Below are 24,144 nucleotides of genomic sequence, written 5' to 3' on the forward strand. Positions count from 1 at the left end.
GTAAAGGGCAAGTATTTTCATTTTCTGTAAGTGGGAGATACAAGACAAATAATTCCACTCCTCCCAAAATAACAGAGAATTGGAATATTGACCCCTGGGAACCTGGGCCCCAGATGTTCTGACTTGTTAATTGTTCAGTCAGTTCAGTTCAGTCGCTCAGTTGTGTCCGACATTTGCAACCCCATGGACTGCAGCGTGCCAGGCTTCCCTGTCCATCACCAACTCCCAGAGCTTGCTCAAACTCATGTCCATCGAGTCAGGGATGCAATCCCACCATCTCATCCTCTGTCACCCCCTTCTCCTCCTGCCTTCAATCTTTCCCAGCATCACGGTCTTTCCAAGGAGTCAGTTCTTCACATCAGGTGGCCAAAGTATTGGAGTTTCAGCTTCAGCATCAGTCCTTCCAATGAATATTCAGGACTGATCTCCTTTAGGATGGACTGGCTGGACCTCCTTGCAGTCCAAGGGACTCTCAGGAGTCTTCAACACCACAGTTCAAAAGCATCAATTCTTCGGCACTCAGCTTTCTTTATAGTCCAACTCTCATCCATACATGACCACTGGAAAAACCATAGCCTTGACTAGACGGACCTTTGTTGGCAAAGTAATGTCTCTGCTTTTTAATATGCTGTCTAGCTTGGTCATAGCTTTTCTTCCAAGGAGCACACATCTTTTAATTTCATGGCCGCAATTACCATATGCAGTGATTTTGGAGCCCCCCGAAATAAAGTCTCTCACTATTTCCATTGTTTCCCCATCTATTTGCCATGAAGTAATGGGACCAGATGCCATGATCTTACATTGCCATGATCAACATTTTCTGAATGTTGAGCTTTAAGCCAACTTTTTCACTCTCCTCCCTCACTTTGATCAAGAGGCTCTTTAGTTTTTATTTGCTTTCTGCCATAGGGTGGTGTCTTCTGCGTATCTGAGGTTATCAATGCTTTGTATATTAATGGGATCTGACAACTTTGAAAGAAAAATTTAGGCTAAAGGAACAGAAAGTTTTCCATGGTGCTAAAACGTAATCAGCCCACATCAGTGAAGGAATTTATTTTATGACCTTAGAAGACCTCCAGGGCCTGATTCTTTGCTGATCTCTTTGATTACACTATTATTTGAAACTGTCATTTCGTATTTCTGACTCTGCTAGAAATAGGTTCTAAAACAGATGAACTATGATATTGGGAAGAAGTTTCATGAAGTCAATGATATAAAAAGCCTAAATTTTGAAGCCCTAGTGGATTTAAATTAATTTTATACACTTGCAGGTGATTTTTATTATCTATTTTGGGAAGGAAGTCTCAATTAAAGAGATTTGCTCTCTTATGTTGCCAACTTTGGCAAAATCTTGTCTCTTTTTCTTCCTACTGCTTCCTGACATCTGGTTTCCTTTCCCTATTTTCTCTAGCGTCTGTACCCAGTGGTTTGCCATGATTATATCTTAAAGACGCTGTCACTCACCCCAGACATCGCACCCTGGCAGACCTAATGCCCACCTAATCCATTTCTTTTGAGGCACCTGGCTAGACTACATTTCCCAGCATCCTTGTGGTTGGGAACAGTCATGTGACTGAGTTCTAGCCAATGGAAAGGGAGCCACAGTGATATGCACTCTGTCCAGGCATGACTCCTACAAACCTCCCTTCAGCTATGAGTGTTCCATTTCCTTTCCCATCCAAAAGCTGGCTGCACAATATTCCAAGACCCTGGAAGATGCAAAGTACAGTCACAACAATGTAGAAGGTCATTTACTGAGCAGAAATACCCATTTTAGCCTTAACATGAGCAATATACTTCTTTGGGGTCATCCATTGGTATTTGTGGTTTGCCAGTTACAGATAGCAGCTTGAGTAAAAGACATTGATACCTTTTTTTAAAAAATTATTATTTTTTCAATTGAAGGATAATTGCTTTACAGAATTTTGTTGTTTTCTGTCAAACATCAGATAGATACCTTTTATCATTTATTTGGCCTAATGTTTTACATGTTGCTACTGAGAATTATTTATGGTGCTTAATTAAGTTTCGGAGAAGGCAATGGCACCCCACTCCAGTACTCTTGCCTGGAAACTCCCATGGACAGAGGAGCCTGGTAGGCTGCAGTCCATGGGGTCCCTAAGAGTCGGACACAACTGAGCGACTTCACTTCCACTTTTCACTTTCATGCATTGGAGAAGGAAATGGCAACCCACTCCAGTGTTCTTGCCTGGAGAATCCCAGGGATGGGGGAGCCTGGTAGGCTGCCGTCTATGGGGTTGCACAGAGTCAGACACGACTGAAGTGACTTAGCATTAATTAAGTTTAACCTAATTCAGTTCAGTTCAGTCACTCAGTCGTGTCCGATTCTTTGCGACCCCATGGACTGCAGCACGCCAGGCCTCCCTGTCCATCACCAACTCCCGGAGTTTACTCAAACTCATATGCATCGAGTCGGTGATGCCATCCAGCCATCTCATCCTCTGTCGTCCCCTTCTCCTCTTGCTGCCAATCCCTCCCAGCATCAGAGTCTTTTCCAATGAGTCAACTCTTTGCATGAAGCAGCCAAAGTATTGGCGTTTCAGCTTTAACATCAGTCCTTCCAAAGTACACCCAGGACTGATCTCCTTTAGAATGGACTGGTTGGATCTCCTTGCAGTCCAAAGGACTCTCAAGCGTCTTTTCCAACAGCACAGTTCAAAAGCATCAATTCTTTGGCATTCAGCTTTCTTCACAGTCCAACTCTCACATCCATACATGACCACTGGAAAAACCATAGCCTTGACTAGACAGACCTAACCTAATTAAGCACTATAAATAATTAGTTTAACCTAATCTTTATAAGGTTAAATATTATAAAGTTAAATAATAAGTTTAACCTCCATTATTTAGCAATCTTTATTATTTAAGATAGTAAAAAAAATGCCTGTTGATATCTTCTGATAATAGAATTGCTGGGATGTTACTTATCAGACATTTTAATACAAAATAATAATCATTAGTGCCCCCACCAAGTCATACATATGTAAAACAGAAGCTTGCAGTTCTTAACAACTGGTCACTTAGAAATCCCTCAAAATCAATAGACTTGATTTTAATCAGGGACAAAATCAGCCCCTGTAATACACTGGGTGCCCTGGAGAAACGGTCTAATGTTTTCGGGACCTGTTTGTGCATTTCATGATTAGAAAGGATTGCCTGTCTTCTCTCTCATTCTCACGTGGGCGGCTCTGGTGGGCAGCTAGACTTGGGAGGGAGACTCGAGGTTGAGGACAGAGATCATTCCCCCATGCACTAAGTTCACAGTCCATGGAGTTGCTAAACTGTACCCTTTGGCTAATTATAGTTGATTTAAAAAATCTATTGGAATTGGGCTAAAGGTTTTATTAGCATTCAGTTTCATGAAGTGGTTTTTCTCACTCTTATTTAATAATGTTTAATATTATGACACACAGATTGTAATTGTTTGCAGAAAAAATATTTTCAGAAATGAATAACTTGTCAGGTGAGCTGTGCCCTACGAACTGTTGCAAGTGGGGGTGCTGGCTGTTTGGACAGTGGGGGTGAGCGTCCTTGGACGTGAACCTCGTCGTCTGGAGGCTGTGGAGTACTTAGCTGCCGTGGTTGAGACCCTTGCTTTGCTTACTTTCACACCGGCATCTTGCCTCCCTTCTGACTTCCCTCTCCACTGCTAGCTTGGAGCTAAGTCTCAAGCTGCATACCACATGGCAGAGTGCTTCGCTGTCTCCTGCGTTTCTGGGTCATTGTCAGTGTAGATGTGAACAAAAGGATGGACGGGGTTCCTGATTCACTTGACTCAAGTAGCCTTTCTTCTTTTAGTGTCTGACTCATCCTTTCATTCCAATACAAATCCCGCAGCCCAGTAGATATTTCTTGGCCATGCTGCCTTGAAATGAGTGGCATCTCTGCAGTCTTGCAGCCACAGTCACTGTATCTGCAATTTATTGGCCAATTAATGCTATGGTTCCTCATGCGGTTTTTGCGTTGATGTCCTGTTTACGCATGTTTGTTCATCTAACTCTCTGAGTTTTACATCTTATCACTCACTTTGAATGAAAGCCTCTTGAGGGAGCTGGTCATATTGTGTGCTTCTAAGTCCTGTAAACCCATCACAGCACTTTCTGTCTCGTAATTGTTGAAAGTATGTGCATTCATTGACTAGCAGACAGGAAAAACTTGGAAGTCAGTGTGGTTAAGAAGGTTGACTAAACTCAATGTACTTGAATTTGAATCCAGATTCTACCACTGATTGGCGAAGTGAGTTTGGGCTTTAAAGATGAATTTCAACATCTATGAAAAGAGGGCTAACAATCCTTAACCTGCTTATTTCACATGGTTATGAGATTTTTTACTAGGATAACATGTGACTCTGTGATGACCGAGAGTGGTGGGATCGGAGGTGGGAGGAAGTCTCAAGGGGAAGGGGCCATATGTACACATACAGACGGTTCACACAGTTGTATAGCAGAGACTAACACAACATTGTAAATATTCCAATTTATTTTTTTTTTAATTTTTAAAAGTTAAAAAAAGAATATACAACAAGATCACAAAGTTGATGTTTGGAATGGGCTTTTGAGAACTGCAGAGCTTTCTGTATCTGGGTGTACAGACTGGGGCTGTTACAGAGAAGATACGTCGGGTTACAGAGCATGTTCTGTAATCGGACGGGCGCCTCTCATTAGACTGGCACAGAGTCTGTGTGAAGATGAGCGATGATGAAGCTGCAGTGATTAGTGTGGTCAGGAGATACAGGGCTCTCTGTGACACGCTAAGGCAGGTGCACTTGGCTGTTTAGTGCACCTACTAAAGTAGGTGCTAGGGAAAGGCAGTGGCTTGGAAGATTTTTGAACAAGCCAAGTGTATAAACAGACGTCCTTTGGAGAGAAAATCCAACAGATTGTTTGTCCTTAATAATGCCTCCTGGGCCCTCCAGTGAGTCTCCCATTTAATCCCAGGAAAAATATTTTTAAAGGAATTGTGGCACTCTTACTTTCTCTGCTTCCAATAACATGGATTTATGGTTTTCCATATATTCTCAGTTCTTGAACCCATTACTATATGTCATCACTGTAAATGTGCACTAAATATATGTTATTAATTTTTGCTACAATCTTAGAGCAGTTATACTGGTGCTGCCGTGTTTTTTCAGTGAATTGAGGTAAGAGACTAGAGCTCATATAAAATCCATATTCTGAAATGTCACAGGTTAATTATCTCATGAGATGTATAGTCATGAATTTCTATTTCATAACTTTCCATCAGTAGGAACAAAACATGCATCTGGTCATCAGAGTCCATTTTTATTCTTAGCTATAAACTTAAAATCAGCTGCAAAATGCAAATAAATGTCTGTTTAAATTATATTAAGTGTGCTCCAATATAATATTACTACTACTACTACTAAGTCGCTTCAGTTGTGTCCGACTCTGTGTGACCCCATAGACGGCAGCCCACCAGGCTCTCCAGTCCCTGGGATTCTCCAGGCAAGAACACTGGAGTGGGTTGCCATTCCCTTCTCCATAATAGACGTTACTGCTGCTAAGTCGCTTCAGTCGTGTCCAACTCTGTGTGACCCCATAGACAGGAGCCCACCAGGCTCCCCTGTCCCTGGGATTCTCCAGGCAAGAACACTGGAGTGGGTTGCCATTCCCTTCTCCATAATAGACGTTACTGCTGCTAAGTCGCTTCAGTCGTGTCCGACTCTGTGTGACCCCATAGACAGGAGCCCACCAGGCTCCCCGTCCCTGGGATTCTCCAGGCAAGAACACTGGAGTGGGTTGCCATTTCCTTCTCCAATGCATGAAAGTGAAAAGTGAAAGTGAAGTCGATCAGTCATGTCTGACTCCTAGTGACCCCATGGACTGCAGCGCTACCAGGCTCTTCCGTCCATGGGATTTGCCAGGGTTAGGTACTGCAGTGGGTTGCCATTGCCTTCTCCGAATATAATGTTACTTATTATAAAAGTAAAGGAGAGTGGTTAATTTTTTTAAGAGGTCAACATGCACGACTAAGGTAAAAAGTTAACACCCTCTGCTCCCTCACTGCCTGCTGTCCAGACACACTCTTATTTCCAATAGAATTCTTTCCTTGGAAGAGTAGTTTCCCTTTTTTAACCCTTAGGCAAAAACAGGAAACAAGATAGCAAGAATGAGCTTAATTGGATTGCTGTATAAATGACCATTTCTGAATTAAGAAGGATCAACTCTTTTTCTGCCTGAAGGAGAAATGCTGTTTCGATTTCAGATTTTTTTTTTAATTTTTTCAAAATGTATGGAGATATACACCCCTTTAATCAAAGACTTTTTAAAGGGCATTTCATTTTAAGCCATATCATTGGGGTCTATTTAGGTAAACTTTGGTTTTACAAACTGATTTTTGAATTTCATTCTGTACTGTTTTTCTCCTCCAACATCTTGTTAGCATGAGTGGAAATGGGATTTGCATTTGAAACGCTAATATTCGGTATTCAGTCAGCCAAGCCGCTTCCTTCTCTTAATTTCCATAAATGTCAGTAAATGCCTCTTTTCACCTTTGGGTGAACAGTCAATAGGAAAATCAATTCTGTGACAAATGAACAGCAACATGATTTTACATATGAATTATTTAACAAAGATTATTTTTATCCTAGAAGGGGAAGACTTAAGGTAAAAATCAGCAGCAAATTATTAATTTACATTTATTAGTATTATTCATAAAAATGCATAGCCACAGGAAGTGAAGAAAATTTGAATCTCATTTTGTAATTAGTTCATGTCACAGGACTCTGTTAATGACACAATAGAAAACCATTAGAAATTAGTAAGTAGATATATATGTAATAAACCTCATTAAGCCTTTCCATCGTGTTGTGTTTCCCTCTGAGTTGTGAGAGATTTTGTGAGTTTTTTTAACCCTTGACAGTAAGTGAACAAATTATAAATCTCCTACTTAGGGATGCAAAAACTTGCAAGAAGTCAGTCTTTATATCACTTACATTCCGTCTTCATATCTAATTGGTGTCTGCTATACAAAAATGGGCACAATAAAGGACAGAAATGGTAGGGACCTAACAGAAGCAGAAGATATTAAGAAGAGGTGGCAAGAATACACAGAAGAATTATACAAAAAGATCTTCATGACCCAGATAATCACGATGGTGTGATCACTCACCTGGAGCCAGACATCCTGGAATGTGAAGTCAAGTGGGCCTTAGAAAGCATCACTACAAACAAAGCTAGTGGAGGTGGTGGAATTCCAGTTGTGCTATTTCAAATCCTAAAAGACGATGCCGTGAAAGTGCTGCACTCAATATGCCAGCAAATTTGGAAAACTCAGCAGTGGCCACAGGACTGGAAAAGGTCAGTATTCATTCCAATCCCAAAGAAAGGCAATGCCAAAGAATGCTCAAACTACTGCACAATTGCACTCATCTCACACACTAGTAAAATAATGCTCAAAATTCTCCAAGTCAGACTTCAAAAATACGTGAACCGTGAACTTCCAGATGTTCAAGCTGGTTTTAGAAAAGGCAGAGGAACCAGAGACCAAATTGTCAACATGCACTGGATCATCGAAAAAGCAAGAGAGTTCCAGACAAACATCTATTTCTGCTTTATTTATTTACTATGCCAAAGCCTTTGACTGTGTGGATCACAATAAACTGTGGAAAATTCTGAAAGAGATGGGAATTCCAGACCACCTGACCTGCCTCTTGAGAAATCTGTAAGCAGGTCAGGAAGCAACAGTTAGAACTGGACATGGAACAACAGACTGGTTCCAAATAGGAAAAGGAGTACGTCAAGGCTACATATTGTCACCCTGCTTATTTAACTTATATGCAGAGTACATCATGTGAAACGCTGGGCTGGAAGAAGCACAAGCTGGAATCAAGATTGCTGGGAGAAATATCAATAACCTCAGATATGCAGATGACACCACCCTGATGATAGAAAGCAAAGAAGAACTAAAGAGCCTCTTAATGAAACTGAAAGTGGAGAGTGAAAAAGTTGGCTTATAGTTCAACATTCAGGAAACTAAGATCAGGGCATCTGGTCCCATCACTTCATGGGAAATAGATGGGGAAACATTAGACACAGTGGCAGACTTTATTTTTCTGGGCTCCAAAATCGCTGCAGATGGTGACTGCAGCCATGAAATTAAAAGATGCTTACTCCTTGGAAGGAAAGTTAAGACCAACATAGATAGTATATTAAAAAGCAGAGACATTACTTTGCCAACAAAGATCCATCTTGTTAAGGCTATGGTTTTTCTAGTAATCATGTATGGATGTGAGAGTTGGACTATAAAGAAAGCTGAGCACCAAAGAATTGATGCTTTTGAACTGTGGTCTTGGGGAAGACTCTTGAGAGTCCCTTGGACTCCAAGGAGATCCAACCAGTCCATCCTAAAGGAAATCAGTCTGGAATATTTATTGGAAGGACTGATACTGAAGCTGAAACTCCAGTACTTTGGCCACCTGATGTGAAGAGCTGACTCCTTGGAAAAGACCATGATGCTGGGAAAGATTGAACGCAGGAGGAGAAGGGGACAACAGAGGATGAGATGGTTGGATGGCATCACCAACTCAATGGACATAAGTTTAAATAGGCTCCGGGAGTTGGTGATGGACAGGGAGGCCTGGCGTGCTGCAGTCCATAGGGTCATAAAGAGTCGGACGTGACTGAGCCACTGAGCTAACTGAACTGATACATTCTTTGTTGCTTCGCTGATGGCTCAGCTGGTAGTGAACCTGCCTGACAATGCAGGAGACCCAAGAGACACAGGTTTGATTCCAGGGTGTAGAAGATCCGCTGCAGAAGGAAATGATAACCCGCTGCAGTGTTCTTGCTTAGAAAATTTCATGGATAGAGCAGCCTGGTGAGCTACAGTCCCTGGAGTCGCAAAGTGTCCAGCACGATTATGTGCACACATACACACAAGCATGGCCTTGTGTCTGTTGTTTGTCTTAGTCGCTCGGTCGTGTCCGACTCTTTTGTGACCCCGTGGACTGTAGCCCACCAGGCTCCTCTGTCCATGGGATTTCCCAAGCAAGAGTACTGAAGAGGGTTGCCATTTCCTTCTCCAGGGGATCTTCCTGACCCAGGGATCAAACCCTTGTCTCCTGCGTTGGCAGGCAGATTCTTTACCACCGAGCCACCAGGGAAGACATTAGAGGACACAAAACAGTTTATAATTCTGGAGTTGGGGGTGGGGGGATTGAGTCTCGATTCATGTCTTAAACTTTTAAATACCTAATAAGCAAGATTTTCTCAAAAATGGGAAGAAAACATTATTTCTAACCCCCTATACCAAACTCTCCAGGTCCTATTCACCAGTGTCTTAGTTAACACTATTTTCTTTTTTTTTTTTCTGTTGAAATTTTAGCTGGGAACTTTAGATTTGCATGCAGTTGTCAGAAAGACTGGAGAGAGCCCAGTTTCTCCCCGTGGTGTTTTTTTGGCTTTACCTGAAATGCAGTTGACTTACTACACTGTGTTAGTGTCAGGGCTAATTATTTGCTATTTGCATATGTTAGGAAAGGATCACCATGTTAAGTCTAGCAACCATCTGTTCCCCATATAAAGTTATTAGTGTCATTTTCTAAGGATTTGTTTCAGTGAAGAAATCTTCTGAAAAACCTGCTGAAATGAAAAGATTTCGTTCAAGGATGAGGATCCCAGCCCACAGGGAAATGGCTTCAGAATATGATCATTCATGTGTCAGTTTAGAGTCCTGTATGTCACAGTTATGTTATAAATCCAGAGTGTTGCTCTTATTTTGAGATCTTATGAATAAGGAAGGAGAAGACTACTTTATATTGTTTTCCTTGTTAGTCACGCAGTTCTGTCCAACTCTGCATCCCCACGGACTGTAGCCCGCCAACCTCCTCTGTCCATGGTATTCTCCAGGCAAGAACACTGGAGTGGGTTGCCGTTCCCTTCTCCAGGGCATCTTCCTAACCCAAGAGTCGTACCTGGGTCCCCTACATTGCAGGCAGATTCTTTACCGTTTGAGCTGGGCCACAAATTATTTTCGTGTAACATTATCTGACTGAGTCATGAGGATAACCATAAACCAGAAAGTTTAGGGATTTTCTCAAGTCAAGCAGTTATTAGTAGCAATGACACAGTCATAACAGCTCACATTCACAGAGCACTCATTACATTTTTAGGGCACTGGAGTAGCCCACACCTGTCCTTTTGAGGTGTGATTACTGGAATCCACTTACAGATGAGGAAGCCAATGCACTTGCTCCAGGTTACACAGTCATCAGGCAGCAGATTCAGGATTCCAGTCCAGACACCTTGGCTGCAGAGTCCTGGTTGGTCAACCATCACATCCCTGCTCATACCAGAGTCCAAATCCCCGTGGATTTGTGACTCCCTGTTAGAGAAGGACATTCAGTGTCATAAACGGTGCTTGTCTGCGTCGGCCGAGTGAAAATGCCTCCCCCAGTCTTTTCTTCCCCTGTTCTACTGATGCCCCTCTCGTTTCTTCAAAATTCAGATTGAAAGTTCCCACCTCTGTGAAGTCTCTCCAGACCTTCCTTCATAGAGCCCCTTTTCCCAGGTAAATGGTAAAAACAAAGAAAGGAAAACTTAATAACAAGAGTCAAACTCTTGTTGACTCCTCCGTCTCCACGCCACATGCAGCGTGTTAAGACGCTTACGTGACTGACGTGTCTAGAAGTTTCTTTAAAAACAGGGCGTTGGTCATTTTCATGCAGCCCAGGGGTGGTGCCACGTGGAACGCAGAGGTCGCTGGGTGTGGAACCGTTCTTACTTCCACAGCTACAACTCTTACCTTCCGGTTCTGGGAAAGAGAATGATTGTCTGTGCAAACACTATTCTATAAAACATGCCAGATAAGAAAATAAGTAAGGAAGTAGCTGTCTGAAGTGGTGGCGTGGGTTGGAGATATGTCTTTTACAGCAATGAGAAGATATTTAAAGGACACCAATATGCCATCCTTTATCCTCCACGTGTCAGGATCAGTGAGGCCTGGGGTGATGCCAGCTGACTCCAGGTTCCCAGAAACATCAACATCCTTAACCCCCAGGGTCACTTCTCCTCCTGGAAAGAAATGGTTTCCTTTCAACACTGAAGCCAAAATTTTACAAAGCCATTATTGGCTTTGTAATGATAATACGTGTATTATTCTGTGTCATTAATGATGTTACTTAACTTGTGGAATATCAAATAATGATAAGAGAAGTTGTAAGAGTTTTTGTTACTACCAATAGGGCATGAAATTTAAAGAATGATAAAAGTGATTTAGATGTTTTTACCGTGCTGGATAACGTTGCAGATACTTTTTATTCTTCACGTATTGCTTGGCCACCATTTAAATAACATTCATAGTTGCATGTGCTCGCTATTCTAAAATATTAAAGCTCCTTCACTGTGACACATACAGCCTTTGTGCCTCATAGCCTGATACATTTAATAAATCTAAATAAATCAGGTTAGGGATCATTAGGCACAGTGTCCCGTTCTCGCCTTCTGATCGTCTGTTTTTTGTCTCACGGGTCATCGTTTTAAAACGCCCTCTGAACTTCACTGTGTTGACAGCAGTGACCTGTCACTTGTCCTTACACGGAATTTTAACCTTCGTGTAAGATATAACCTGTGAAGATTTGTTGTGTATGTTTTTTTTAAATGAAGATCAATAATGTTAATATTTTAGTATCCCATTTATGCCATTCTGGCAACTTTCTATACCTATTAGATTTTACTCAATACCTATTAATCTCTGTGATACAGAATCAAGTTTCATGGGATCTCTCAATAAGAGGGTTTATTCTGAGCATTAGTTGATTATTGCAAACATCAGTCCGATTTTTTGCTTATCAAGGAAGCATAGAAAGCTCTTGGTGGTTGATTCAAAGATGATGTTCTTCTGTACCCACTACATTATTCAAGACATCGATATACTCGTTAAGAAAGTGCTTTCTAATGCCTTGTGTGTATAGGTTTCACCTTTTATAATGTGCTTGGGAAATCAGATATTTTTAGTAAACGTTGAGAAGCTTTGAAAGGATAGAGAGCTTTTTTTGTTTTCCGCAGTGAAGCAATGACTCAGGGGATTTAGGACATTTTTTTGTCAAAATCCCTCCCCACAAGCCTCATTCAGATCAGCAGCTGCTGCAAGTCACTCCCTGCAGGTCAGGGTGTGTCTGGAGTGACTCAGTCTCCCGGTCTTCCCTGTTACGAAGGTCTCAGCCGAGGGTCACACCTTGCCCAGCTCGTCTGTATTTGTGGTCATTGTGAAAAGCTGTTGAAAAGAGTTTCGCATGGAGATGAGCTGTAGAATGGAGGTATTTTGTGCTCGATAGGAGGAGGGGTGTGTGGTCACACCAGCGTGGAAGCAAGCACAGCACACACCAGCCGGCCGCAGAGGAGGAGCAGCGCCAGCTGCTGGGTGGGGATTTGGATCCTGTTCTGCTCAACTCCGTTTCATGAGGACTTGGCCTTCATTTATATATATGTTCACCTAGATATATATTCACCTGTATGTCCATGTATGCGTTCACCTATATATATAATGTTCACCTAGATATATATATAGCTTCTCCTGTATATATGTATTCATATACACACATATTTTTCTGCATATATATGTCGCACCTTACTTACTTTTAGGTTAATTGAAATTTATTATTTCATATTAATTTGTTAATTACACATTCTATCATTATTCTTTTTGTACATTCACTAGGAAATAAAGCATGAATCTTCATTTATTTCATCATCGTTGTTGTTTTTCTGACGCTTTTGCGACCCCATGGACTGTAGCCCACCAGGCTCCTCTGTCCATGGGATTCTCCAGGCAACAATACTGGAGTGGGTTGCCATGCCCTCCTCCAGGGGATCTTCCTGACCCTGGGATCAAACCCTCATTACAGGTGGATTCTTTACCACTGAGCCACCAGGGAAACCCTAATTTCATCTTAAATTGTTTTAATTTTGTCTTTTTCCTAATACTGCTAGAACCTCAGAGCCTCTGAGCTCCACGTGACCCCTCCTGACTTTTGCAGCTATTGTTGGTGTGTTGTTCTATGTACAACTTAAAGTCTGTAACATTCCCAACACATAACTTACGTTTACCCATGTATTCAATTCCAGGGTCCTCACTTCCCTCTTGAATTTCCATTTTTTTCCATCATGCCTGTTTTGTTGAGGTTCACACAACAGGCAAGACTTGTGATAGCGAAACTTCCTAGTTCTCGTTTGTCCAAAAACATTTTTTATTTCACCTTCAGTTTTGAGGGACATTTGTATTGAGTCTAGAATCCGAGGTTGAATTTTTTTCTGTACTTGAACCTGTGATGCATTGCTTTCTGGCTTCCAGGTTGCTGTTTAGAAGTCAGCTTCTCGTAGGATGCCACTTCCCAGGGCAGCGGAGCTGGGATGGTCTCGGGGGGTGCTCAAAATCTCTCCCCAGCCAGCGGAGCCCCAGCGTCTGACGCTGACCCTGCCCTCTGTCTCACTCTTGCGTTGTGTCTGATGCTCCTCTTTCTTCCTGCGTTCCTCCCCCAGGTTATCCACCAGCTGAGGCTGTCGGAGAATGAGAGCGTGGCCCTGCGGGAGCTCCTGGACTGGAGACGGAGACTCTGCGAGGAGCGGGGGGACTGGCCCCGGATCCTGCCCCCCGGGGAGCCCCGGGCGCCTCCCCCACCTCCGTGCAGGAAGCCCGAGGGGGCCCCCTGCCGCAGGCTGCCCCCCGAGTTCTGGGACTCCACCCTGTGACGGCCAGCTGCAGATTCGCGGGGTGGCCGCCCGAGGGTGCCAAGCTCACGGACAGAGGCTGCCCCGACACACAAAAGCACAGGCAGCCCGGTCAGATGCTCACGGTTCCCTGTGTGTGTGTGTGCGCTCTCGCCCGTTCCGTGGGCATACACTCTAGCCTCCAGACTCCGTGGTCCCCGGGCTGTGCTACTCCGAGGTGGGGAGGGAAAGGCCGGGCCCAGCATGGACCGCAGGCGAGGCTGGTGCACACGGCGAGGCTGGTGCACACGGCGCCCCCGCACCGCACACCTGTGTTCGTACGGTCCTGCCGCGTGTTTCTTGTCCCCCAGTCGTTTGCCTCTCATGCACTCTCCAGGACATAGGGTTTATTTCTCTGTAGGTGTTTGTGTTTTATGGGAATTACAATCCTGATAATGATTTACATGTTTGTTACTGTATTTTATAATTTTATGCCATGGGTGGTGCTCCCTTTCTTCAAAATACAGATTTTAAAAAATCATTTCTAGAACTTTTTTTTCTTTTTTTTTGATGTAAAGTACCTGAAATTCCTGGGACCTTGTCATTGTTTGAGCTTCGCCGTGGCAAGCTCTGTCGACTTACAGCTCGAGTCCGATGTCTTCGAATGTTTCATTCATTGATCGGTAGACGGTTCCTTCTCTTGCCCTGTGTTCCAGGCACATGGATGGTGAGCCTTTTATTGAAATCTCATCCTCTGACTTCAGTAGGGATTACAGGAAATGATGCACCCTCCTTTGAAGGGTATGCAGGGGACACAGCCGTTCAAAGGTCTCCAGGGTACCGGCAAGTGGGCTGAGATGGCTGGTCTGAGCAGTGATGCGGCGCAAGACTCTGGTCCTCTCTGAGCTCCGCTGCCCGCTCGCCCCGCTAGACCCCGCCCCTGTGGTGATGCGCCCGCCTCGCTCCTCCGTGCACTTCTGCTGGCCTGGGACTGGCGTGTCTTGCATCTTGGAACTTTTTATTCATACCAGCCTTTGCCAAGTTATTGTGCCAATAAAAGGGTGCAACTCTGTTCTCCCGTGGTGTGGTGAATGTGCTGTCGTCGTTTTCCTCGGTTGCTTTTGCTTCCTGATCTGCGGAGGCAAGGAGACCTCCCTGCATTCTTCTCACAGCATCTTGCAAACTTCAGAATCAATGGAGTTTTGGTTTGTTTGTGTTACAGGTTTTTTGATGTGGACAGTTTTAAAAGTCTTCATTGAATTTCTTGCAATACTGTTTCTGTTTTATGTTTGTTTTTCTGGGGCGGGGGGGGGGGGGGGGGGGTGGGGGGGTGGGGGGGTGGTGTTGTCCTTAGGGCATGTGGAATGTTAACTCCCCAACCCGGGATCAAACCAGCACCCCCTGCGTGGGAAGGTGAAGTCTTAACCACTGGACCACCAGGGAAGTGCCCTGGTTTAAGAGATTTTTATGGTTATTCATATAAAACTACTAGATAGACATACTTCAGTTGTAAGCATAGTATGTTGATTACATGGGAATAATAATAGGCAAGTAAATGAGGAGAGGCCTTCCCTTGAAAGACAGTGCGTGTCCTCACAGATTGCACACCGAGTGGAGGAGACCACGCGGAGAAGCTCCTGGGTGGGGCAGGAGACAGAGGAAGGGAGCTGGGGGGCTGAGCGTTTCCTGGGTTTCCTGGGAAGGAATGCTGAGGCGAGGCGTGCATGTCCAGAACTGATGGGTTCGGAGGATTTCGGGGACTTCTGGTGCAGAGGCTGCTCGTGGTTGTCGCCTGCTGGCCCCAAGCAGGGGCACAGTGCTCTGGAGTTGGGGAATTGGAAAGGGTATGGAGAAGGGGGGTGGGGTGTCTGGGGTGGTCGTGGTTGTTCTCTGTCCCTGGGACTTAGGTGCCCCCGGGAGAGACCATTCCTCCAGCCTCGGCCAGGCGGGGATGCGGAAGCATCGGAACGCAGAAAATTAAAGGCGGATTTGAGACATGGGTAAGACGCACCAGGACCGATGACATCCAACAACCTCAGGGGGTGTCACCCAGCCCTACTCCTACTGCCTTCCGAACCTCAGCCCCTGACAACAGAGACCCCACTGTCCTTGACACACAGGCTTTCCCGGCCACACCTTTACACCAAAGGCACTCCGTGGCCCTGGTCGGATGAAAGGGGTGAACTGGATCTCTGCCCCTAACACACCGTGTTTTTATTTAGACCAGAGGGAAGAGTGAACAGTTCGGGCATTCGACCTGTGAGACCTTGTTTCAAATGTGCTCAGAGCCCTCGCTGTGACTGTTTCAGCACCTTTGCACCCGGTATTCCAGTCTTGATACTGACCTATGCCTTCTTGATAATTCTCATCGTCTAAGTATTGACCCTGAATTGAAGCTCAGAGCTTTAATTGAGCTCAGAATATAAACCCTCATCTTCACGGTTCCAAACCCCGGGCCATTTGAACATGATATACTGAAACGCTATACTTACTGTGTGGAATCTGTCTCAAGAAACCTGATTAAATGGTCTTTTGGAGGTTGCACTGTTGCTACAGCTCTGGTGGAGACCTGTGACAGGGGAACCATGCATGAAGCTAGCCTCCCAGGAGCAGGTGGATCCAAATGACACACTGTTCTATCAATTGTCACGGTTAGGGGCTCGTGTAATTACAATCTGATCCTGACCATCACCTCCTCAGGGTACCTCGAGTGATGCAATAATAAATATTTAATATCTAGTAATCCTTTTGCACTGAAGAATTGATGCTTTTGAACTGTGGTGTTGGAGAAGACTCTTGAGAGTCCCTTGGACTGCAAGGAGATCCAACCAGTCCATTCTGAAGAAGATCAGTCCCGGGTGTTCATTGGAAGGACTGTTGTTGAAGCTGAAACTCCAATACTTTGGCCACCTGATGTGAAGAGCTGACTCATTTGAAAAGTCCCTGATGCTGGGAAAGAATGAGGGCAGGAGGAGAAGGGGAGGACAGAGGATGAGATGGTTGGATGCTATCACCAACTCAATGGGCATGAGTTTGGGTAAACTCCAGGAGTTGGTGATGGACAGGGAGGCCTGGCTTGTTGCAGTTCATGGGGTCGCAAAGAGTCAGACACGACTGAGCGACCGAACTGAACTGAACTGAATCCTTTTGTCTCATCTAAGGTCATTCATCTTCTACAGCTAAAGGCCAAACCCCTTGAAGATTTTCTAAAACAGTCTCCTGACTCAGTCAGTACAAGTCTTCTCCACACAGTGGGGAGATTTCAGTGTTCATCACTACCCTGCACCCAGCAGATTGTCCTGCTCCACTTACATGATGGAAAAATCAGCCAAGACGCAAAGCATTCATAGCCACGATAGTATTATTAATAACAAAATTAATAGTTGTAATAATATGAGATAAAGTCCGAGTCTGAGGGGGTATTAAATGTACTCTCAAACTGGTTCTCTAGCAATTACAGCGTTGTCAGGATAATAAACAGGGGTGCTATTCTGGGTAATAAAGCACAGAATGTTATTCCACATAAGCAAGATTTCAACAAATATGTATGTTTGCAGTATATTTAATGATGGTATTTTAATTGCTATCAGACCATAAGGTATGAATTATGATATATGATCAGGCTTGAGACCTTATGTTTAGCAATATAATTGGTATGAATTATTACCCTGTGTTCAAACACTGCCCAGCCTCATTGCTTTAAAGAAATGCTTTATGAGGGGGCTCTAAAAGCTACTATCAAAATGTTCATAGTGGGTTAAAATGATTTAAAATGCATTTTCTACAGTGGAAAAATATATCATTAGTATTCTTAAATAGTGGTATGTAATTTAGTAGAATTATGCTACCCAATAAAAGCAACAGCCAATTAAAATCTTAGATTTGTAAATGAACCTCACATAAGAACATTACAGACTTGAACAAAACGTATATTATGAATTCCACAGTCCAGAAGTTTGGATACATTTCTGGGAAAATTCTATTCCTGCCCATTTTTAGCCAGACATCAAACGCAACTCCAATCGTGAGAAAGAGCACTAGGTTATTACAACTTGGGGGACTTCCCTGGCAGTCCAGTGACTAAAACTCGGCTCCCAGTGCAAGAGCCACAAGTTCAGGTCCTGCTTGGGGGACTAAGATCCCACAAGTCGCACCACAAGTCCCACACTCCAGAGTGGGACACATTTCACCGCTAAGGTGAAAGCCCCTCAGTCGTGTCTGACTCTGCAGACCCATGGACTATAGCCCACCAGGCTCCTTTGTCCATGGGGATTCTCCAGGCAAGAATACTGGAGTGGGTATTCCAGGGGAAGATCCCCTGGAGGAGATCTTCTGAACCCAGGGATTGAACCTAGGTCTTCTGCATTGCAGGCAGATTTTTAGCCATCTGAGCCACCATGGAAGCCCTTTGTTTCAACTTTTACATGTATGCCTTTAGTTAGAAGTTTAAAAGTTTGATTTTTATTTTGATTCTCATTGGGAAATTTGCAACAAAAGTCATTCAAAGGTTGGAAAAAAAGTGTTCCAAGTAAAAGTTTGATGTAATTTTATTACATTTTTCAAAGCTGTACATAAAAATCCAGGTAATAGGGATGAAAGCCATTATATTTCTATTTATTGTGCAATGGTAGGTACTCCACAATGTTCATGGTTTCCCAAAACATTAGCACTGCTTCCAAAAAACTGAAAATATATTCTTCACCCTATTGTACTTCCTTTACATCTTATTCATAAGCAGTGACTTTATCAAACAAATCCTACAATGTTCTAAGAACCCTGTGAGTTACAAAGTTACCCACCTAGCAAGGGGTTGGAGCATGCTGAGTTACAGCCTGGAAGAATTACCTTTGTGGTCTTTCTCTTTACCTAAGTACCACAGACCCCTGGGATGTTCCATTATTGTGGTTTCAGTAAGTTTCTCAGAAACCCAGAGGATGCTTTGTAAAACTGTAAAGATGACACTTTCAAAGGATAAGTCTTAATAGATTGCCTATAATACATTTCTATCACCTGTTCTAATTTCTCAGATGACTTTTCAGGTTTTTTTAAATCTATTTATACCTCAAATAGCAATTTTGTATGATCTGACAGCACAATAGCATCTGAATTTTATGTTGTTTCCTGGATCGTTACAATGGCGGAAGAAAATCTTGATGTCTTCTCATAAGAAAATATCAAAGGTAGATAAACCTATGCATTTATTTCAATTGTTGTTTTATAATAGGAATGCATCCTATGTGTCTTCTCTCTCCTTTGAACTAATCATCGACAGACATCCAGGGCTGTCTGCTTGCTTGCGTTTTCCTAGAGCCCTGGGGAGCGGATTTGCTTCAAAAGAAGGCTCCAGAGCTGGCCCGGATGACATTCTCCTGATGTCCCCACTTAGTTTATAAAGAAAATGAAAAAGAATGAAACTATTGATAAATTCCAAGGGGAAAGATCAAAGCGCTAAAGAAAAATGGAATAATACCAAATTCAACTGGAGGTTTTGATCTTTGAAGATTCCTGCAAACAAAGAGAAAGAGGTCCCTGATCTAAAACAATGAGTGGAAAAGTGTGTAAACTCTGTCACATCACGTGAGGTTCTTCTCATTGAACCTGTCTTGGGGGCTCTATTAAGCTACATTCCATCAAACGAGGTCTTGTATGATAATCAGGAGAGCTGGTCCACCCAGCAGAGTCCCTACTGGGGTTCACCGACATAATTGTTGACTAACATAAGCAACCTTAATAATAACAAATGGAGCATTTTTGGAATACTTTTGTATATAAACAGACTGTATATACATTTCTGTTGTAGGGGAAAGGATTCTTCATAAAAATTCTGCATTTGGAGAACTGTTGTGATTCCCTTGGGCCTCGGAGCTGTTTTAAGAAGATAACGTTCCATATTTTCAAAAGCAAGATAACTTCCCAAGGAGAAGAGAAGAGACATGGCTAGAAATCCACATGGCCGTGATCTCAGCTCCTGAAGGTTGTCAAGGGCAGGGACGGAGGGAATTTGAGGTGATGCTGCCTCGTTGCTGGGCACTGGAAATGCCTACCTTCCAGCCCCAGGTGAAAGGCAGACCCTCCAGAGCCAGAATGCTTGATGCCCAGACGCCCAAACGCCACAAGGTTGCTTGTTCACAATGACTCTAAGAAAAGACTCATTAAAGGTCCGAGGTGCTACATCCCTGAATTTTGCTCCTGGCAGTAGGTGTTTGGCCCAGTGAGGTGTTGTCTTATTTGAGTCTGCAGCCCTACATATGTTTTTGGCTCACGTTGCCTATATCAGGGGTCCCCAACCCCCAGGATCTAATGCCTGATGACCTGAGGTGGAGCTGGTATGATAATAGCAGAAATGAAGTGCACATTAAGTGTAATGTGCTTGAGTCATCCTGAAGGCACCCCTTCGCCACCCCCAGTCCATGGAAAAGCTGGCGTCCCTGAAACCAGCCCAGAAAGGGCCGAGACCCCTCGAACAGATGAAAAATCACCTACTGGCTTCGCATGAGGAACCTGTTTCTTAGAAAGAAATGGCAGCCCACTACAATATGCCTGCCTGGAGAATCCCATGGACAGAGGAGCCTGGCGGGCTACAGTCCACAGGGTCACAAAGAGTCAGACTCGACTGAGAGACTCACCAGCACCCCTCCCTGTGGTGTCTCAATGACCGTCATCCTAGTGTTTACTGGACACTGAGGAAGAGGAGTCGCAATTCAATCCCCTCTAACAAATACATCCTTAAAGTATGTAAGTACACAATGAACTCGAATGCTCCCAAAGCCTTTCTTACTCAGAAGGGCCTCCCCACCATGACTCAGCTGGAAGGTTTGCTATTAATTGCATTGTACCTGCCCCCACTTAAGGATTTCTCCATTTTTTATCATTCTGGAGCTTAAGAACTCATGACTCACACATTTCAAATCATCCTCTGCCCTCACTTGGCAGAATGATGTCACCCCAAATTTTCCTCCGGGTAAAACAGGGGGCTGAGAGTTGCCATCTGCATTAGACACAGAAACCCATGTCTCCATACCTCTGTTCTCCTAGGAAGCACCTCATTCCTCATTCCAAACATCTCCCTAGGCAAAAGTGTCCACTAAAGCTCGTAATTTCTATGCATGTACTTTTCAGTCTGGCTTCAGAGAGGGTCAGTAATGAAAAAAACAGTCAAAACATTTTTTTCCATGAGTGTTTCTAATAATCATTGTTTCCTTTCACTGATTTTGGGGACTGTAATACTTCTACAGGGGGCTTCCCAGATGTCTCAGTGTAAAGAATCTGCCTGACAGTGCAAGAGATGCAGGAGACTTGGGTTCAATCTCTGGGTCAGGAAGATCCCCTGGAGGAGGAAATGGCAACCCACTTCAGGGTTCTTGCCGGGAGAATCCCATGGACAGAGGAGTCTGGTGGGCTACAGTCCATGGGGTCACAGTTGGATACAACTGAGTCAACTTAGCATACACACATACACGTGATAAATCTGAGTATCTTTTCTGTATAATTTTGACACATTTAAGTGTTTTACTTATTAAAAAGTAAAATTTAATCAAAATAATAAAAAAGTAAATATTGAAATTAAGAGTAGTTGCAAATTAACCAAGATGCATATCAAAGTAATGTATGTGCTTAGTCTCTCAGTCGTTCCTGACTCTGTGGGACCCCCGTGGACTGTAGCCCACCAGGCTCCTCTATCTGTGGAATTTTCCAGGCAAGAGTACTGGAGTGTGTGGCCACTTCCTCCTCTAATCAAAATAACAGTGTAATCATATATTAAAGAAATTAATTCAGCTAACTTTTGAATGAGTACTTTGTACATCTTTACTAGATGTACAAAGAGATGAAAAGAATTCCAAAGAGAACTTGAATTTTACTTAATAACTCTGCTGATAATTTGGTATCATAAACATAATTCTGAACCTATTTTGCTTTGTGACAGAATCACCCAGATGAGTTGACATGTTAATAAGAGCCATAGAGAATCATGAGGAAGAATTCTGTGGTTTAAGATTTGGTTTTGTTTTCAGAATAAAACAGAAAACAAACAAACAAACAAAAACAACCGAGCTCTGTCCACTGAAAGCACCTTAACAAACCCTATTAGCAGTGAATACACGGAGCACACAGACCTAGGTTTCCAATTGGTCAGTGTCACCTCCGAGTCAGTGAGCCTGGGTGGTCTGGGCTGACAGGAACGCAAGGAAGCCCTCACAGCAACACAACACGGGAGCTGGCTTGAAAGGGGGTCCCATGTGCCAACTCTGAGGCTCTTCTGCTATAGTTACAGGAGGAATGATATAGACCTTTATATTTTAAACAAATAGAAGAAAAAATTTAAACCTAAAAAAAGAAAACTTGACTCGATTAATCACAAGAGGCAGGACCTGCCACATCAATAAACAAGCCCGAGGCATTGCCCATTAAAAGCCTAAATTAAAAATATCAGAAGTCATAGCAAATATAGACAGGTTATCTTCACTTATAGAAAGATGGTGAAATTCAAAATGCATTTTTTTTAAAAATCAAAGTGCATTTTAAAAAAGGAGAGAGAGAACAAAATTAAAGAAGGAGAGGAAGACAAGGAACCCAGTAGCTGAAACAGAATTCACCGTCAGATACATCGCCTTCTGTGAAAAATCCCTTCAAGTCTCGTGACCCCGGATCTGCTCAACGATAAAAGCGGGGTAACGTGGAAGTCTACCGTGTGCAGTTGGCGTGAGTGTGAAATGGGAAGACATGTGTGACGGCAGTTTGTCAACTGTGTAAACATCAGCTGCCGTGGTTTCATCTGAAATCACTGCTTTGGGCTTACACTGCTCCGTCTCTTCACTCTCTGTTGCCGTCTCTGGGGTCGCACAGAGTCGGACATGACTGAAGCGTGCAGCAGCAGCCCTTGGAACAGCAGAAAAATACTGAACTTAGCCTTTCCTAGGTGATCTCAGACAGCCCTGAGGCGAAGAAATAAAAAGAATAAATATGGGTCCTATTTGTTATTCTGTTTTGCCCTGGGAAAGATAAAAATTAATAGGCCAGTCCCTGCTATGTGCCAAGCGAAGGGGTCTGATGTTGCTCCTTCATAAGGAGCTCTGGGCTGGAACCCTAGGGTCCAGGCTCTAAATCCTGGTTAGCCTGTCTTTGTGCGTGTGCTGCAGAGCAGAGAGGCAAAAGGACGTATGTGTTGTTGTTGTTTAGTCCCTCAGTCATATCTGACTCTTTTGCGACACCAAGGACTGTAGCCCTCCTCTGTCCATGGGATTCTCCAGGCAAAAGTACTGGAGGAGGCTGCCATTTCCTTCTCCGGGGGGTCTTCCCAACCCAGGGATCAAACCGACGTCTCCTGCATTGGCAGGCAGATTCTCTTCCACTGAGCCACCACGGAAGCCCAACCTGAGAGGATGCACAGTGAGTCACTACATGATCATTCTAAAATGTTACGATTCTCATCGTAATCAGATAATCGACATTTTGGCGGAAAAATAACCACAGTAGAATAGCTAAAGGATTTTTTTTGTTCCAACTGAAAAATATAAAAGCCACAGTCAACCCCAAAGGAGGAGGTGGCCTGTCTACAGTCAAAGAATGAAACCCATCAGAGGTGTACAGTCGGTTTTAAGAATATATACATGTTAAAATAAGTAAAGCAGAAAAGTGACTTCAAGGATTCACTGTGCTGGGAGCATGAGCCCATTGTCTTCAAAGAAGGCTGTAACATTTATTCCCAAGATGTGGTGTTTCTTTCTGGATGATGAAAATAGAGATGATTTGGAACTGGAAACAAAGCCCCCCTCCTTAATGATTTGACAGTGTTAGACCTTGCCTCCAGCAAGCCCAAGGAAGAAGACGAAGAAACACAAGGAATTCAGAGTGCCAGGGTTTATCAAAGTCAAACAGGATCTTTTTCAAAACTGCAAGGAAGGTTTAAAAGATGATTTCATAGAAAAGAACATCCAACCTGACCAAGTAGGGGTATTACTAAGAGGAGCTCCTGAAATGCACACGTCTTCAGGGTACAGCCACACTGGTAGGTCCTTTGAAATTTAAAGCTGTGGCAAGAACTGTAAAGTGGGAATTTAAAGAATTCCTGTGTGAGTCTCCACAAAATCTAGAAGGATTCTAGATCAAAGCAACAGGAAAGACCCCTAAACTGCTCTCTCGTTGCACATTTTAAATACATGTGTGTGCTCACTCACTCGGTCATGTCTGACCCTTTGCGACCCCGTGGACTGTAGCCCGCCAGGCTCCTCTGTCCATGGGATTCTCCAGGCAAGAATGATGGAGTGGGTTGCCATTTCCTTCTCCAGGGGATCTTCCTGATGCAGGGATGAAACCTGAGCTCCCTGGGTCTCCTGCACTGGCAGGTGGATTCTTTACCACTGAGCCACTTGGGAAGCCTTTTAACTACTTAGATAGCTATTAAAACTGAAATTGAACTAGGCAGACAGCATAACTTTTTTTTTTCCCCAAGTAAAAC

The 24,144-nt window shown here is 43.5% G+C and overlaps 1 protein-coding gene across 3 annotated transcripts in view; it reads left to right on the forward strand.

Moving 5' to 3' along the window:
• MYO16 (myosin XVI) overlaps positions 1–14,760 on the forward strand; it is a 518,782-nt gene extending 504,022 nt beyond the window's left edge. For all 3 annotated transcript variants that reach the window (XM_070800476.1, XM_070800475.1, XM_070800474.1), the window contains exon 35: positions 13,521–14,760. In XM_070800476.1, coding sequence (XP_070656577.1) covers positions 13,521–13,730 — 210 coding nt within the window. In that variant the 3' untranslated portion in view covers positions 13,731–14,760. The remainder of the gene's footprint in view (positions 1–13,520) is intronic.
• Positions 14,761–24,144: the final 9,384 nt, after the last annotated feature.

This window comes from Bos indicus, chromosome 12, assembly GCF_029378745.1.
Source record: "Bos indicus isolate NIAB-ARS_2022 breed Sahiwal x Tharparkar chromosome 12, NIAB-ARS_B.indTharparkar_mat_pri_1.0, whole genome shotgun sequence".
NCBI lineage: Eukaryota > Metazoa > Chordata > Mammalia > Artiodactyla > Bovidae > Bos > Bos indicus.